Source organism: Rhea americana, unplaced genomic scaffold, assembly GCF_003343005.1.
Source record: "Rhea americana isolate MKP2758 unplaced genomic scaffold, rheAme1 scaffold_297, whole genome shotgun sequence".
NCBI classification, from domain to species: Eukaryota; Metazoa; Chordata; class Aves; order Rheiformes; family Rheidae; genus Rhea; species Rhea americana.
In genome coordinates this window covers 336838-355681 of record NW_028186420.1, presented here as the reverse complement: position 1 = coordinate 355681, position 18844 = coordinate 336838, and the positions used below count along the sequence as shown (strand labels likewise).

The 18844-nt window shown below is 44.3% G+C and overlaps 2 protein-coding genes across 2 annotated transcripts; one reads left to right on the top strand and one right to left on the bottom strand.

Moving 5' to 3' along the window:
* The first annotated feature begins 8656 nt into the window (after positions 1-8656).
* On the top strand, positions 8657-10542 carry ATP5MF (ATP synthase membrane subunit f). Its single transcript, XM_085309366.1, has 4 exons — positions 8657-8757; positions 8838-8945; positions 9857-9973; positions 10366-10542. Exons 1-4 carry the CDS (start codon positions 8742-8744, stop codon positions 10392-10394), a joined length of 270 nt encoding a protein of 89 aa, XP_085165492.1. The 5' UTR covers positions 8657-8741; the 3' UTR covers positions 10395-10542.
* A 1191-nt stretch (positions 10543-11733) lies between these two features.
* On the bottom strand, positions 11734-18840 carry CPSF4 (cleavage and polyadenylation specific factor 4; the record flags this gene model as incomplete). The annotated part of the gene is made up of 8 exons (XM_085309405.1): positions 11734-12913; positions 14558-14650; positions 15526-15598; positions 16069-16162; positions 16315-16410; positions 17213-17365; positions 17877-17927; positions 18753-18840. Coding segments are annotated over 8 exons (717 nt in total), but the record flags the coding sequence as incomplete, so codon positions are not given.
* Between the last annotated feature and the right edge of the window lie 4 nt (positions 18841-18844).

Genomic DNA, 18844 nt, shown 5'->3' with positions numbered 1-18844 from the left:
TTTTTTTTTTGCCTCAGAAATAGAACTCACTAAAAATAGCAGTTCCTCAGGAACAAGACTGCCTGAAAATAGCTGTTTCTCAGGAGCAGGGCTGGCTGTTTCTGAAAGAAGTAGCTATTAATGTATAATTGTCCCTGAGGCTGGTTTCTGAGAAAATGCTGTATATACAGAGGGGTGTAATGAGATACGGTCACAGGCAGGAAAACATAGGCACTCCTCTCTTGTCAGAGGTCCTGTAAACTCCCAACAGTTCACTTAAGTGCAGTTGGTTCACTGATCTGAGGCACAATCAGATTCACAACAGCATTGAGCGGCATTTTCTCCTGTGCTGTTTCAAGCAGTGCTGTGATTCTCTTATCTGACCAGTAAAAAACAAAGCTGGGGAATGCTGCTGCCATCAGCTCTAAATAAGCCTACACTGGTTCTTCTCCCAGGACTGGGAAAGCCTTACCAAGCTAAAGCAGGATTTGAAACTTCAGCACTCTTCTTCCACAGCAGATCCAGGAACTCTGTTGATCTGGAGATTGTGCAATCTACCTCCACTTTCCTGCTCTACTCAGTGCTTAAAGTTTTCTCACGTAGATGATACAATGCAATGAAGTTGAATAATGGCCCTATATTTTTACCACTATGGTGTTGCCTTACAATGAGGAAACAGTAATTGCTTGCGAGATTGGTTAACTGAGTGGTCAGCCCCTAGAATTTCTCACTCACTCCTTTCTTCTTGTCACAGCTTCAACAGTCTTTTCTTGTGTCTTCTTTCTTCCTTTCCAGCACAGCCACCCAATACCTGTACAGAGGCCATTCTCCTCTTCTTCTCTAGAGGAAAAACTCCAGTTGACCAAAAGTAACTGAGATCAGAAAAAGTCTCCTCCGGAAGAGGAGAATCTTGCAAAGCAGCAGCTTTAAAGAAACAATAGGGCAGATGAAGAGCAGTGAACTATGACTCTCATTGCGGCCATCATTTCAATCCCACATCACCAGGGCCAGAAGCCATAGCATCCTCTGTTGAGAGAATCATTCGATCCCAAAGGTTGAGTAGGACTGGGCTGTGTCATTACCGGATGGAGATCTACAGGCTGCCGCTTCTAGGCTGTGATATCAGTGTTTCTTCGTGTAGTACCTTCCCTCTCTAGTCACTGGTGATCTGATGATTTAGCATGCCGGTAACAGTAGAAGCAGCCTTCTGGAAGAAAAACAGGACTGCAGTTCTGGCCATTGAGTAGCCCATGGCAGTTTTTAGCTCAAAAAATTACTGTCTTCGTCCTGATCAAATTCCAAACCAAGAAATGGCACTCTGCTTGTAGTTATTGCAGACTGCAATAATTTCACTATGGAAGTGTCTTTACTTCTGTGGGTAGGTTTACATCACAGTGTGCAGCAAAAACAGACATTCCCAGGCTTGATTTTAGTCTAGTTTCCTTAGGAGGGAGTAGCAGGCACACTGACTTCACATACTTGCGGCTGTGGGAAATGTGTAAAACACAAATTCTGTGTTGCCGAAACTTTGGTGCCTGACATAAGCAGGCAAAACGAGAGCAGGTATACGTACATCTGCCACGCATCCACGACATCTGACCTCACAGTTAACTGATCTTGCCCTTCCTTATTGCTAATATTGCTAATAATGTTAAAAATATATAATAAAAATACTACATAATGCTAAACTACATACATTAAGGGGAAGACATACAATATGTTTCTGTATACGTATAGTCCTTGCCTGTTTATTTTGTTAGAATTTTCAAATACCTCTTGGGACCCTCACACCAAATTGCCAACAAAAGACAGACTGCTCGACACCATTTCTGTTTGCTACCAGCAGGGTGTGGACCTTTTGCAGCTCAGATCGGTTTGATTAAAAAAGCATTTCATTGCAGCCATCATACAGTGCTCATTAAAAAGTACTCTACATCTGAATAGCATTTATCATCCAGCACTCTCACCATGTTTTACAAAATGTAATTAATTAAACTTTACAGCTCCCCTCGGAGAGAGATACAGAAAATGGAGTTGCCTTAATCCATCACTGAAATGCAGCAAACATGGGTTAGAGGAAAGCAGCTGTTCAACAGCATGCAGCAGCTCTAGGACAAGAAGAGAAGCTCTCCAGGCAAAATCACCCAGGGGATGTAGTACACACTTTGTGTTTGCCTGAATTGTATAGTTACTTTCACTACGGGTTAAATCACTATTCTTGCAGAAAACTGTGATTTTTCTTTTCCCCCCAATTTATATCTGAGACATCTGGCAGCACAGCATGACTTGTCTCCACAAGAAGTTTGCCACCTATTGAATCCCCAGCACTGCTAAAGGCCAGGGGCAGCCACAGACCTGACCAGAACCGACTGAGGCAACAGATATAAAACCATACGGCCACAAACTGCATCACACAGTACTGGAATGCTGTGCAAGCTAATGCTTAAAGGGGAGGGAGGGTAAAGTCCCCTTAATCCCTCGCCTACTTCCCTCTCCCCTCCCCTTTGGTAAATCCACACCTGTTAAAGGTCACCCTGAAACGAATACATTTGAGTATTTCCTGCTCCAGCTCAGCTCCTCTGTCCCAATAGCACGCAGTCCTGACCAGTTCACGCTGCAGAGCAGGAGAGGGAAAGGAGGTGCCCACGTGACCTGCTTGAATGTCAAAGTCGCATGGCTGAAATCCCACCGGACTCTTAGCTGATCTTTAGAGAGGAATCTCTTTCTCACCCTGGCTTTAAGCTCCTTTCTTGCCAAGCGTMTACAATAACATGGCCACTGGGCAAACCTGATTAAACAGATCTGTTATGCTACTTTCATTACCTTGCAAAAAGCTAGAATTTGATCTAGTGCAAGTTGTGGGGGGAGGGAGGGCGATGCATCCCTGACTCATGAGTGAAGTACCACAGTGAAAACCCAGAGATATGTGTGGGGAGGGAATGATGCAAAGAAACGTGTGTATCCACGCTGTGCCAAAGAAAAGCACTAAGAAAAGGGAGAACAGATGGAGGAGGAGGTATCTTACCAACTCACTCACCAACTAATTGAACACAACTGTGAATCCTGTAATGGAGATTGCATGTATTGATTGGAGAAAGATGCATGGTATAACTCTCTGGGTGTGCAAGTGCTAAACTGGAAGGCCTGGGCTATATATGTAGAGACAATTTGCTGCTGGGAGCTGTGGCTCTCCCACTGCAACCCTATAAATCTCCTGATTTCTTGGCGTCTTTTAAGAAGATATTTACATCATCCACCAGCGAAAGAATATGAATGAGCTCTAAATGAAACGCTAATGCTTCTTCTCTCCTAAAGACTTATTTCAATCTGATGTCTTCCCACTACTGCAGGTTAAGTGGCTACAGCCATCAGGAAGAAAGAATAACTCCGGGATAAAAGCACTTCCTGAAGCACAATTGAGAGATGCACTGAGTTAAACCTGAAATCATCTCTGCTCTGAGATCTGCAGAAAGCAACAGCAATGGACATCTCCATGGAGCAGCAGAAGTGGTAACATACCAGGCTCACCAGTGCAACAGACCTTCTACCAAGATGCACACTAGCAGAGTGAGAATAGCCACCGACTCTTCACCTGGGAAGGCTGGTTAGATAACATCCACGCAAGGCCATGCAAATGCTGAGTATTTTCATCAGACGTAAAGGTGAGAAGGGAGGAAAAAGAGGAAAGCTACAAGGATTGTGCTGGAGGAACAGACAGTGGATTCAAAGTTAGTAACAAACACGGTGATTTTTGAAGTCTCTGCTGTGCTATTTGATTGGTCTCTAAATCCTCCCCACAGGGGATTTAGGCCCAGCTGTACACCCCTCCTGCTGAAGCACTCACACTTAGCTGAACAGGCATGTTTTTAAGATGGGAGACATTGCACAAACCTCCATGATCATGAATACAGATCTGCCTGAACACACGGAAGGTATGTTCAGCCCTGCCCCTCTAGACTGATCCCACCACGGTTTTCCCCGTGGCTGCCTGTCTTTCCTCTTTTTAGCACGAAGAAATTAGTTTTTACTAGCTCCTAGTTTTATTTGCCTGTTTGTTAATGGGGAGCAGGCAGTCYCAGTTACAGCTGTTGCTGCAGCAGATTTATCTTAGTAAAAATTCCTGCTTGGGTTTTGCAAGTGTTTTAATTAATGTAAATTATTTTACTACATTTTACTACTGATAGCATATAATTATCTCCCCACAGGTATATATTTAGCTAACCAGAAGGCTGATCCTAGAGCTACAAAATAAGATACTTTTGCAACTGGCACTAGACACAAGCAGAGATCAGCATGATGGGACCAAAAGTGAGGGGGGGGGGGAGTTCCCCCTCCACAGTCCTAAACATCAGTGCCCAAATTTCCTCATTTGAAATGATTATCACAACATTAGTTTACACATCTTATCACAGAAGCATGAAGATGCATGAATAATTAAATGCTGTGAAGGAGAAATGAACCATGTAGATGCTAAACAATTAATTACTGGTAAACAATCTCCTTTGTAAAGTTTTTTTTTGAGGTTGACTAAGGAAAACGACTCTGTAATAACACAGAGCAAGCAATCCGATTACAGTCATAGGTTAATTCTCTCAACTGATTTTGCTGGGTCAATCCCTATGTATTATTATCTACGTGAGGGCAATCACCATTTTCCTGAGGAAGTTTGACCATGGAAGAGATTCCAAACTCCACACCCCTTTCTGATCATATTCAGCTCAGGACYCCTGGTTTCCACTGCAAATGTATTTTTAGATGAGTAAGTTTGAGACCTGCTGCACTGCTCTCACCACCTCAAACTGTTCACACAATCAAAAATAATAGATAGGATCAAGCTATCTGGGACTGCCCTACCTTTTCTCCAAATTACTGGATGATAAAACATGCATCTCTACATTTTGCTTCTGGAAGTGCTTGTACGCCAGGGTCGCTCTTTCTCCTTAATGGCTGCAGCCTCTTAACCTGTGATAGGGGGAAAACATCAGACTGAAATAAGTGTTTAGGAGCCCTAAAGCACCCTATGCAAAACCACGTTTCAGATTTTATCTGTCCACCTGTGTAGGATCCTTTATTAAAGGTTAGATCCCTTATTAAAAAATGAGTGGTTCGTCATCATTTTCAGTGGGCACAGGATCAGATAGGCAAATTCTCATCTCTTGACCTTCTTTAAGGCCACTCCGCTACTTTACACACCCATGAATACTGTGTCTGCTCTTTWCTGTAGTGTCACTGAGCACCAGTCCCAGGCAAGATCACGAGTATTCAAGATGTGGCACATAAAACAAAAAAAATGGTCCCAGCCTCTAACATCTTACAATCTGAGGGAGGTTGTATGTGRCTCTCTGCTTCTCCTTTTAAGTAACTTTAATGAAAAGTGTTACTTAACTCTTCAGCTGAGTCTGAGTCTTTAGACTAAAAGCTACAGTATTTTGTGCTATGGCTGCTACTGGAATAAGAAAACTTCTTTCATGTTTATTGACGTCTTTTGCAAAATACTCCGGTTTGCTGAATGACGTACTCCCTATTATTTCCATGCCATTACTTATAAACTTCATAACATTTTCTAGAGGGGTCCTCAGCAAGATGAAGCCCTCAGGGCAACACTCCATTAGGCTTTCATTTTTATAGATTGGGTTAAACCTTCTTCAAACTGGTAATATAACTGTTTTCCTTTATTTAGGGTAGCTGAAGGAGACATTAAGTCTGTATTTCCACCCAAAATGCAACATYGCTCAGATATCTGAAAGCTCTGAGGGGATGGTCTCGGTAGGTACAAAGTGGAAAGAAGATTGTGCATGGATGGACAATACAGTTCAGGTGAAGGAGGAGAGAGAAAGGGAGCATATTCTAACAGGCAGGGAACGGAAGCTTCAAACATCCTGAACAAGCATTGATATAAAATCTGGACTGAATACAAGAAATAGAGGGATCTGGGGTCACACTGTTGCCTGGAACAGGTTGGGAGTTGTGAGCAAGGAAACTGTCTCTCAGCTGCATGATTTCTTCTGTGTTCAGGAAAAGAGGGCTGTGTGCATTCTTTTAAGTAAACAGAAATATATCAGAAATACCTTTCTTCATCACTCCTCCTCCAATCTGGATCAACCAACAAGACCTTGATTTTTGGCCAACAACAGGGGTCAAAGGGAGGAAATGTGTGCTAGAGAACCTCCCACACATCTGTACCAGTTAACTCATCCTGTTTGGTTCAGGATTAAGATGGCATAAGGACCGCAGTACTATTCCCCTCTTACTCTGTACTAGTGTAGGCAGTCTGTGCCAAGGTTTAAGTCGCTGCTGGCTGCAACTGCACTGGAGATGTATCCTTTTTAYGGACTTCCACTCCTACCCTAACAACTCAGACTTCCTCAAACCCTGCTATAAGCAGTTTGTGCAACTCTAGGTGCTCTTCCACTCTGCAGGAAACTCTTTAAAATGAGGACCTGCCTTTGCCTTTTTCCCTGTAGGTAAATTAATCTGCCTTTCATGAACAAGCCTCTTTTAAACAATAGGTTGCCTTGCAACCTATGAAGCATGCTTTTATGCAAGTTTGAAGCATGCTTTTATGCAAGTACAGTAAAAAGGCCACAGAATAGTTCATCAGGGTACACTTCTGCAATAAAAAGACAGTTACTGGTAAAGTGCAATAATAAAATAGAGAATAATTTAATAAAGGGAGTTTTAACTCATTTTAGAGAGAACAGAGTCAGAACCATTTCTTTAAGTGAGCAGGCATGCTGTATCTTCCTAATCCTAGTTTCTGCTAATAAGTAAGAGGTAGTAATTTGTTCCTTCTGCTTTTACCTTTATACAAAGGGAGAGCACCATTCAATATAAATATATTGATTTCAGGAAAACGGAAGCTGAAGATACAAGCCAGACCTCTAGATCAGCCTCTGAGTATGATGAATTACAGAGCAGCATAGTCTCTTGAGATGAAGAGGTCCCACACCTCAAGTCACTTAATACCAGGTAACACAAACCCTTCATGGCAAGAATCCTGCAATGGCAGGAGGAAAGCATGTAGAACAGGATTCTGTGATCTAAGAGAAGTAGAAACTACAGAGATGTAGTTCAGTGTTTATGTAGGAGCCCTGTGKGCCCCCTTCAGTGTTCTTAATTTAGTCTTCATCATCTCTGATCCGTTCTAACAGTCCTCTGTGGGATGGAGATTTAATATAGAGGAAATCTGGGGTCCTGGCTGACCTGTCAGAAGCAGTAGTGGATGGCTGCTCCCRGTTTGCTACTGCATCATTTTGCTTTTCAGATTCAGCACAATGAACGGCAACACAACCTGACACTGTTTTATGAACCTGAATTATACGATATAAAACCTCTAGAGGTCAGGCTAATTTAGAGCGTCTTTCCAGCAGCAGCATTTTGCTAAGTGTGAGTGACATCTGCTGGAATCTTCTCCCCTTTAAACCATCCTCCATCCCATCACAGCTAGTTCTGCAGGTGTTTATCTGCCCAGGGTGGCTCTCTTGGGTGCCTATCTGCATTAAAGCCCCCAGAAAGAAATGTGGGCAATATGAAATAAATTCAGGTGCCTCTTCCCTATTGCAAGAGGCAAGAGTAGTCCTCATCCACACATCCTCATGTATTACCTCTTTTCCACTGCTCTGGTTAGGCAATTGTACTTCCAGGAGATATGGAGGCCCAGCCTCTCCTTCTGATGTTGACATCCTTTGAGAACAACTACGGTAAAACATGGCATGTTCCCATGTGGAAAAATCCTGCCTGGCCACTGAAAAGGGACCACACAAAACATTACTCCTCTATCACTTGTCTCCACGAAAAAACGTGGTCAGTGTTCCTCCTCTAGTCTTCAAGCCATCTAAGAAGGCTGTAGGAAAGCGCAGTTTGTCCTCTCCTCGGGGGACGCTGCTCCTGGCTCGGGGATGGGGTCCCTCTCACGGGGGCAGGCCGCCCCGTGCGCCCTCGGCCTCGCTTGCGCTGTAACTGCCGTAAACATCGCTTATTGCTGCTGGTTTCCTCCCCTAAGGAGAGATCTGAAAGTCCCTAACTTCTTACGTTACAATATACCTTAATCTATTAAATATCTGTTATAGTATATAACATTACTAATAAACGTTTACGCACAAGTCACAGTTTTTCAGGCTAAGCATGCAAGAAAAGGTTCATTTTGGGGACGTCAACAACCCCTAAACCAATATTGAAGGGAAGATGCAGATGCACGAACGTTTTCTCTCGTGACCTGCCACAGCTTCCACCGCTCCACGCAGAAGGGCTGGTAGTCGCGCTCAGGGCTGGAGGCCGCTCAGGGCTGCAGAGGGGCYGTGTCTCGGTGCCCTGCAGGTTTCCGCTCCTCGCTGAGGCCCGCGAAGGGACCTCCTCGAGCAGGACRGGGAGGGGAAACCCTGCGGGCACCAGGCCCTGAGCCCCGACGGCGCCCGGACCGACCCTCTCCACACAGGCGGCCACAGCTGGGGGGCTGGCAGGGCCACCAGGCCGCAACCCAGAGGCTGGGGCAACCGAAGCAGTGCGTGCAGCCCCTGCAGGGCCCGGATGCCCGCCACGGGGAGGCGGGAAGGGGGCAGGGAGGACGGCCAGGCCTTTCCCCTCCCCAGCGGGCTCAGCCTGCGGGTGGGGTGCGGAGAAGGGAGGCCGACCCGCCCAGCATGGCGCCACGCCTGCGCCACCCCCGGCATCCGGGTGCCCACCTGACCTTCCTCCCGTGAGTCTCGGCGGCGCGCTCCTTCCCGGCCTCCCCCGCGGCGGCGGCCGGCAGCAGGAGCGGCAAGATGGCGCAGCCGCCGGGTGAGTGCGGCCAGCCCCCAAGGTGACCGCCGCGCCGCGCCGCGCCTGCTGACCGCGCTCTGTCTCTCTCTGTGCCGCAGTTCCCCTGAAGGACACCAAGCTGATGGACGTGAAGCTGGGCCAGCTGACCTCCTGGCTGGCGATGAGGGACTTCACCCCCGGCGGCATCGCGGGGGCCCTGCGCAGAGGTGAGGGGCCCCGAGGGGCCGCGGCCCCTCAGCAGCGCGGGCTGGGCCCGCCCTCGCCTCGGTGCTCCTGGCTCGGGGATGGGGTCCCCTCGCACGGGGGCAGGCCGCCCCGCGCGCCCTCGGCCTCGCGTGTGCTCTAACTGCCGTAAGCATCGCTCATTGCTGCTGGTTTCCCCCGGCAGGCAGGAGCCTGCCTACAAGGAGGGCTTAAGGGCAGTTTTTGCCTTCCCCAAACAGCGCCTCCCTTCKGTAAATTTGTTTGTCCCATGGGCTTTATCCATCAGAGGTTTGTTTTCAATATCCCCTCTTGTGCAAAGAGGAAATAATTATCTTAAAAGTACTACTGGGATGACCTGCTTATTCCTGACCAACTTCTGCTGCACTTATCTGCTGAAAATCTTGAACCTTCCCAAGATAACAAGTAAATATAAAAATGTAATCAATCCCTGAAGATGATGAAAAAGAAAATATGACTTTTAGAGATTACTTAGCAAAAGTTTTGACCAAAGTCCTTTGCTGTAGGTACAGATACAGCATTCAAGTAGACTTAAACACAAAACATCGAATGAAAATGCATGTATAATGCATATATTCTAGTATTAAGAAATTAGGTAATGCCAAAGCAACTTGAACTCACTGAAGTTATAGAAATACTGGGAATTGAAAGATAAATAGCTTTTGTTTGTTTGTTCTTAAGCTTATGGCTGATACTAACTTCAGAATTCACCTTGCTTAACTAACTGCCTTCTGTTAAACTTGTTTCTTAAATTAATGAAATATTTGAAGGCCTCAGAGGCAACTTCCTGATGTTCTATGAAATGAGGATGCAGTAAGTAGCCATGTGCGCTTCTTTCTGACACAAAAACTTGCAAATCACCTGGCTGCTATGAAATAACTTTTCTCCTACACAGGTTATGACAGGTATTACAATAAATACATCAATGTGAGGAAAGGGGGCCTTGGTGGTATCACTATGGTGCTTGCTGGTTATGTTCTCGTCAGCTACATTTGGAGCTATGACCACTTGAGTAAGTAAATGCAGTATGGCTGACTGTATGGCTTGAATTTATATCAATGCATAGAAGATTGCTTGGGGCAGTAAAAACAATGAATCTGCTACTGTTTTTAGGAACAAGATGGAAGACTATGCTAATCATTGCCACTTGGCTCTGCCAAGAGACTCTGCCTATGGGCAGATTAACATTTTTTTTTAAGCTGTAGAGAACTTAAATATTTTTAGTAAGTTAACAGATGGGCAATATTTTCTCGGTGGTGAAAAAGCATAAACTTTGCTATTCTAACCTGGCAGGACTTGGGAACTATGTGCTCAGATTTCTTGCAAAGTACTTTCTTTCCTGTAACTTAAACATTTCTTTTGTGACTTCAGCAAAATTAACTTGCTTTACTTTGAATGATACAGAGCATGACCGTCACAGGAAGTATCACTGAAGCACAAATTTCAGAAAGTGAAGGTGCAGATCCTGAACAGATTCAGCTGCTGGAACAAGCATCCTGATGAAGTCATCAGAACTGTTCATATTAAAACTATACTACTGTTATGACCAATAATAAAGTGTATGCACTTTGCACTCTCTGAGCTGAGACTCTGGTAGCTTTACTTGGTAATATGTGGGTGAGTTTCTCTTCCCTGAATTTCCCACCTCAAGGATAAGTTCAGAGATGGTTGAAAAAGCTTTCACTACTTACCTGGTGTTATTAACTGGGAAAATTACTAAAATCCTTTCATCTGACTCTTTGATAAGAAGCAGCCCACTGCTATCTTTACTTTTAATGCCCTAAATGTTGCAGGCTGGACAACTGGCTGAGAAGATACAATATTTTGATCTGAATGAAGAATATTTGGGCTTTAAGGGACTCAGTGGTATGGCCATGTTTCTGATTCTCAGTCAGGCTGCCACCTGGGTACTGTGTCTGGGCAATTTTCCATCACAAAGCACTGCTTGAAGAGAGATCCCTGTTTGCCTTCGAGGAGGTACACTCCCTGCCATTGGAACTAAGATGTTTAACATTAGTAGCCCATTTCTGTCAAAACTACAGCTKTTTCTATTACTGAGAAAAGCCCAAAAATTGTGTGTAGGGATGTAAGTGTAAGATTAAAAGGTCTTTAGTACAGCAAGGGTACATGAAATGAAAGTGTTGCTTACTGACTTAAACATGGTGGTGATGTTAAGTTTGATAGTTGTTACATGCACAGATGCCATTTAAAGGAGCATCTGTGGATTTGACCCCTTTGCCTTCCTAATGCACTTCACTAAGCAACTGCATCCTAGTGTTACAGCACTATCTGCTGATGCTTGCAACTGTGCCTGGGTTTTGCAGGTACAAGTTGCAGTATGGTTTTCTTAATATTGAAGAGAATGAAAAGCAGTTAAGAGATGCACAGAATCTGTCAATAGCTTTAGCTGTAACAGGAAAGCTGTTCAGTTTCAGAAAACATCCCATTTARGTAATGAAGATCTTAAATTTCCCTGAACTATATGGGGAAGGTGGCCAGACACTAAAGTGTGTTCTAGTTTCCAGGTGCCTAGTTATATCCAGGCAATACATTTAATACTTTGGCCACTGTTTAACCTTTAGGAGCACAACATTGCATTATGAGAAGTGTCTGATGTCCTTTTACTACAGTCAGACTTGAAACTTCTATTTTAAMTGACTCTGAATATCCACAGTGAAATAAGTACAGTCACTCAAACCAACATAGGTTCTTCTCTTAATCTAGCCGAGTGTTACCTTGTTCTTAGAAAGGAGGAAAAAAAAAAAAAGCATATGTCACAACCAACTTTTTGCAACAGTACATTTCAATAAAAACAAAGTRTAAATGCAATCAGCAAATTAGAGATGGGTTAGAATCAATAAGGCTCACATTGTAGGTGCAATTTTTTTTAATTCACATTTTATCATTGGCCCTTTTGAAATAGTCTTCTCAAAAAATTAATGGATTTTGGCTTGCAGGAGTATGCTCTCGGACACTCTACCACTTTTAAAAGCAGCATTCCATAAGAATATCAGCTCCACTTCTTGGTGTTCTCTAGGCTATAGGAATACCTCGTCAGTGCGAGCTGAATGACTGAGGGGAGACTGAGACAAGTATCTTTTATTCCTGTGCTTCAAACCATGTTCATTTCCTTACTTGCTTCTTCCAAATCGAAAACAAGCACAAATACAGCTTTCCTACAGTCATCGCTCCTCGTACCTTTGACTAACCATGGAGATGCCAATTTATTCTCCCCTCTCCATCCTGATCGGTTCTCAGGCAGAAGATTAATTCCTAACCTTCAGGATAGTAAGACGCAGAGAAACTAAGCAAGTGGATGGGAGGCTTACGTCCTGGTTTATGTGACGTGTTGAGTTAGCTACCAGGACAAGCTCACCGACTACAACAGACTGGACCTAGGAACATGAGCTTGCTTTTTAAGAGCTACAAGACAGYCAGATTGCTGCTTCCTCACTGAAGGGAAGGCATTTCAAATATYAGTTCTCCCAGTCAGTCTTCCTGCTTCCACAGGGAGGGCTGAAAGGCTGCAGGTTCCCCGAAGAGCAGTGGTAGACGGAAAACATTTTAAAGAAACCTGGAGTAAGATGCGTTTATGTAGAATGCTGCAATGATGAGGGGTTTGCATATCTATCTGCTTTTCAATCTACCTTTCAGCAGGGCTCAATGAAAGTAGGCGGAGGCCAAAATCTATTTTAAAAAGGTTAAAACATAAAAAAAGTTGTGGACAATTACAAAAATGTTGCTTAGCAGCAGCCAGCCTCTGACCAGTTCTTTCAGTAATGGCATTAAAAAAAAACAACCTGATCAATAGTTCAAGAAATAGTGCTAGGCAGAAACCTTTTCTCAGTGTTAATAGCTCCCTTGCACTCTCCTCTCTGCTCTTTCATTGTCCACTGAGAAAGGCCAGATGTCCTTTGGTGCATCTGTTGGCATAATGACCTTTTTCACCACACTAGAAGAGAGAAAGACAGAAAGAGAGGTTATTACACAGTTGAYAGCTTTTTCCTGTAGCCGCCTTTAATAATGTAACCAGCAACTGTTCTAATTAGGAAGCTTTTCCATTTATGGAAGATGCAGTGTTCAGCAGGAGAAGTGAAACATGCTGTCACAAGGGACATAACTTAAGCTATTTCCACTAGTTAGAACAAAAGCAGCTTCCGTGCTGGCATCAGCATGATGCCATGTTACTATAACGTACTACCAAGGACAGAGTGCTCAGTACGTTACTACAAATAGAAAAGGGCTGCAACACACAATTTGAGACCCCAAGGAGAATTTCTATGTTCAAGTCTTGGAAGACTACCTCATCTGAAATAGACTGCAACAGAGATGTATACAGGGCACTTTCCTGATCAGCTATCCTGGATTAGGCATAGGAAAGTCTGAAYAAGAGATTCATGACTTTACAACTTAGGGCTATTCAAACACAGCAAGAAATGCTGACATCTGATTTTCTGCTTTCTCCAGATATGTAATTTACTTGCTTCCTTAAATCCTAGCTGTATAGTGCTCATTTACCAGTCTGGAAGCAGAATAAGGAAGCTTTGGGTAAAAATGTGACTTTTGAAAGCTCCAGTTGGGTGGGGGGGGGAGAAGGTGAGATCCAAACAAACTGTGCTGTCTTATTTGCTGTAACATATGTCTATCTCCAGTTACAGGAGTTTCTGCCCTGAGGAGGCCACTATCATCAAATGACTTCACTGGAGTGGGTTTACATTGCTAACATTTAGTAAAACTTCATTTTGGAAGTGAATAAGCAGTTAAAGGTTTTCCATGAAATGAATACTTAACATTCCAACACAATCACAGTAACTTTTAAACCACAGATTAACCAGTGAAACCCAAACAAGCACCTCAGGTACAAAGTTGGTGCATACTGTGATGCAGCTGTCCAAGCTGATGGGGAAGGAAGATTCTTTGTCCTTCTCTGTAATGGCTATGACTGTTTTTTTTTTTTTTTTTAAAAAATAAACAAGAGATGGAAACTCAACTGCATCAAGGTTCTGCCTATGCGCCTCACTAAGCAACCAAAGTGAACAGCACACTCCTTGGTTTGACAACTGACAGCCTTTGTATATTTGATTTCCATTACTTGCCTGGACCTTCTACACACAGAGGAGAAGAAAATTCTTCCACAATCATGAAGCATAATTAAATGAACTCATGAGCACAAAACTCATTTTAACTCTTACTTTGAAACGCAGTTTGACCATCTCCTTTAACTGACACTGCGGTAGGGCTTCTTGTTATTAGCAGACGAGCACAACCTGTGACAGCAGCCGTAAGTGGGCCACAGCGAGCCCATGGGCTGACAAACCAACAACCTAGAGGTATCAAACCTCAATACTAATTCCCACAGCTGTACCCACTCACAAAAATGTAGTGTTTAATGAGCAAAGCATATATTTCACAAACGTTTTCACTATGAAAAAGAAACTTTGCAGGACCAATGCCACACATTGCAACTTTACTTGTTCCTGTACTYGTGACAAGTAACCAGCAGCAAAACTGCAGCACGGTGTAGTCCAGGCRATGTACACTCTGTCCTTCTTAAATGAAACCCTCTCTGCTTCCCTATCCCATCCCTGTGAATTACCTTGTAACAGGTGACCTGCTCCAGCGGCCGGGGCCCTCTGTTCCCGGTGTTGTTATTTTGAGATTGCATGACTCCAATGACTTGAGGTGTCCTCTGTTGGTTAGGAAAAAAGTTTTGACTTGTTAAGTGCATCATGGAGGAAGACCTTTGCAGTGGTTATTTTGTTAAGAAGGGGAAAGAACACCCCACATATCAAATGATCAATTTTCCTCCAAATTTACGCGTGGGAGATCTGCCAGCTGGAGCACCAGAGAGAAGAAATCAAACATTGAGGCATACAAAGCCCAGCAGTCCTGCTTTTCGCTGAAAAGCAGATTTAGAGAGTTGGTTTAGGCTGCTAAAATATCACTGCCATCAGAGAGATGTCATGCAGATTACAAAAACTGGCAGATAGCTGCACAACCACATATAATGTGCTTCTGCGTACGTGGGAGTGTTCTGTGACTAGATCTTTATGTAAGCCGGAGTAACCACAGGACTTTTGCTCCTCGCTACATTGTCACTCGGGGTGCTTGCTGCTTAATTCTTGCATAGTACCCCCCATCCAGGCAGCCAAGGAAACAACTGCCACTGCTGGCCTCTGAGTTGGAGGAAGGTAGCAATGATTGAGGAAGTTAAACAAGGTGCTGCAAAGGGAGAAACCAAACAAAGCAAAACACCATGGTCCCAGGATGAAGGCAGCAGCAATATGTTGTGATCAGGTGGTGGACATTACAGGGCTGGGAGAAGGGCAGAGAAGGGACAAAGCTTTGAAGTTTATTAGTATTTTCCTCAAAGTTCTTTACGAGGAAAGAATATCTTGTCCAGATACAAAATAAGTAAAGTTTTCCCTCATTTAATGGGTGTTCCAGCAAGTCAGATCCAAGAGCCCAGGTGTCCTGTTTTGAGCATTAGGCAATACACCTTGTAAAGCACTGTGGGCAGTGCTTTGAGTGTGGGTCTATAGGAGAGGGAAGGGAATTGTGTACCTTTTGCTGTGTTTGTGTCGGCTGAGGCAGTGGTGGTTGCTCTGTAGTTCCCATAGGCAGTTCAAACCGAGGGCTGGTTTAGACAGACAGACAAGAAAATTGATTCTTGAATCATATGCCAATATTTCACCATCAGCTCAGTCAAGTAACTCCGGAAAACAAAGCAAACATTCAGCTAATTAAATTTCACTCAAAAGAAACAGACCTCCCTTCCCACTTCTCTTTGCATTCTGCTGCTCAGCATTACATAAACTAAAATGATAGTCCAGTAGGTTGCATCTCCCTCTAGCTGTGAAGTCTTCTGGATTATAAACCCACGTAACCCCCCTGCACAGATGGTATCTGATCACCACCCCGGAGGCTGTTTGGTAACTCTCTGAGGAGCGCCTGCCCCATGTCCTCAAACTGGAAATAYACTGTGCAACAAAGTAAACATCTGCCAGCTTTCCAAGAGCACTGGGCAGCACCAGACCACCCTGATTTGCTATATAGAAGATTATAGAGGAAACAAAGATTACAGGACAAGCCTGGAAACATACTCACTGCATGAATTTACAGGTAGGCCCCTCTGGACAGAATCCTACTAGGTAATTCACACAAATGACTCTTCGAGTATGTCGGTGCCTGCAGAGGGGACCTGCAACACAAAGCTCAATAGTTCACACTTCACATATATGTACCCCAGCACTCACTAGCAGCAGGCACACAGGCAGATCATGCAATGGAAGAATAGCATCACCCTACCCTTGCTTTATAGGCACATAAGCAGCAACTGTGTGACATACATACCATGTTTACAGAAGCCTCTGTCATACCAGGGACAGTCTTTGATCTTAGACTCCGGGTCAATGTGCAAGAAYGGACACTCTTTGTTACTGCATTCCCCTGTACCAAAGGCAAACACACTTTTCAGCAAATGGTGCAGGCACAAGATCAGATCATTCTCAAAACATTACCTGGATCATGTAGCTTCCACAAAGCTGCTACCAACATTTATAAGTTCAAGCACAGAAACCTTATTGCCTGCCTTGACCTAGATGATAAACACCAAGCACTCGCCCCAGGTGGGTAAAACTCTACCAGACTGGACTATTTATGTGTGCTTTTWAAACAATGCAGAAACTGAATTTGAAAGAGCAGTCATGGTAACAAAAACCAAACATTTAGTGCACCAAAAGTGTGGAGAAACTACAAATTGCACACTAACCTCAATCCAAGGAAACCTACAAGACTGTAAGTTTCTGACAGCAAGTTGCCTCATTATGTCCAGATCTCCAGAGCTGGAAAGCAAGTGCATAAAAGTTTTGCACCCCCATACCCTCTGCTGCTCACCAACTTCCCAAAATAAAAGTCATGCAAGGACCACCTGCTTAGCTTACTCATCTCATACCCAAAACAGAACATTAGGTACAAAACCCAGACTTGAACTTCCCCCCTCTTCCCCCAAGGGACAAGCTCTCTCTCAAAAAGATACCTACAACACATCTACAACAAAGAATTTAGGGGGATAAAATAAGGTGAAGAGCTAAAGAGATCTGATAAACTACAATCTAACGGTATCAGCAGACACAGAAGAGTTGTTCTGAAGATGGATGAGACAGGGTGAGAAGGACGTATCAGGATCCTCTTCACCATCAGATTCCCACACTTGCAAGGAACGTCAAGTAGGAGCTACAATGCCCCTTACCAAATTTGGAGTAGAAGTAACACTCAGGCATCTTGGTCATGTCATACTCATGCAGAAACTCGCACTGGTCTCCCTTTTTGCACAGTCCACGTAGCCAGTGTTTGCAAACAACTGTCTTTTCCCCGCTGATGTGTCGGAAGGGGCACATGCCTCCTGCAGAATGATGGGGTAAGGAGAAGGCAAAAAGAGCATTTAAAATCTGCAGCACAAGCAGCTATGTACAGGGCAGAAGCAACACTTGATTCGCCTCTGCAAGAGCAGTTTTCAGAATACTTCACTTTTTCTTAAGAGTTTATCCTTTAGTGGCAACGGTAGGACAGGGAGTTCTGGATAACAACGTCTTCTTTTACTCTCTAATGAGAGGAGCAATGCAGTCTCCAGCTCTTAATCCTGGTAGCCACAACCCAGTTACTAACACAGGCATGTCCATGTCCAGAGCAAGGTCTGTTTGTGGTCAGTTCAAGCCTACCTTTGCAGACAGCCTTGCTTATTCACCCCACACTTCTAAAACACAACATTTCACAATTGTTGCAGCTAATTCAGTCTCAGTTATCCTCCCTGTGTTTACAATATAGTATGAGCGTTCTATACAGTGATCCGCTAGCAAATCTCGTGCTTTTCTCCCCACCTGTAAGAGTGTAACTGTATTGGGAATATTACTTGCCTTTTCCACAGGCCGCTTTTAAAAAAAATTCACAGACAGCAGCACCTGATTCTGTAGAAAGAACAGCCAAAGAAACATAATTAATTTTTGTGACAAGTTGGGGCAATTTTTTAAACATTTCCTTTCCCACAAAGACAACTCTGTTCTCAGCATCAAAGGAGTAGCATTTTGKTTTGGGGAATTTACTTTACAGTGCAAGTTCCTTTTTCAAGTATGGCCCTCACAAATATATGTAATCTTTTCAGCAAAATACACACCAAAGGAATTTGCAGAAGCTTGGTAGTGCCTATTTGGCCTTTCAGAGATTCAGTTTTTGTTGACCTGGCTTTCTTTAGCTGTTAACAACTCRATTACATTAGTGAAACCTGCATTTACAGCCAGGGGAACTGAGGTTTTGAATTCTTTTGACCAGAAAGATCTGAGACAACAATTAGGATATTATCCCTTGCTGATTCAGACCTACAGGGATCACAATACTTAAGGGCATTGAAACACTAATTTGATAGTCCAAGATGAGTTCTCCCTGGTCCTTAAAATACCTCATCCATGGAAGGGGAATAAAGAAACTGAAGTGCTGTGGAGGGAAGTCAAATTTATTCAGGGTGATGCCTCAACCTTCATTTTCTAGCCCGGTCTGGCGCTAACTACGGCTCCCACCAAGGAAGGAGAAGAGACGTCTGGGTCGAGACCAAAGCCGCAGAGGGAAGAGCAGAACTGGGCTTGATTTAGTCAGGGCCGAGAAAGGGTCTCAGGCCCCCGGGAGCCACCGCCCCCGCCCGGGGCTTCAGGCGAAGCCGGGCCCACCCCCGGGGCAGCCCCCGCCGGCGGCGCAGGGCGGGAAGGGCTCGGCCCGCAGGCCCCGGCGCCCGCACGCACTGTCCATGCCGGGGAAGGGCAGCGGCTGCGCGCCCAGCTGCTGCTCCACAGCCAGCTCCAGGTCGAACTTGATGTGGTCCACGCTTGCGATG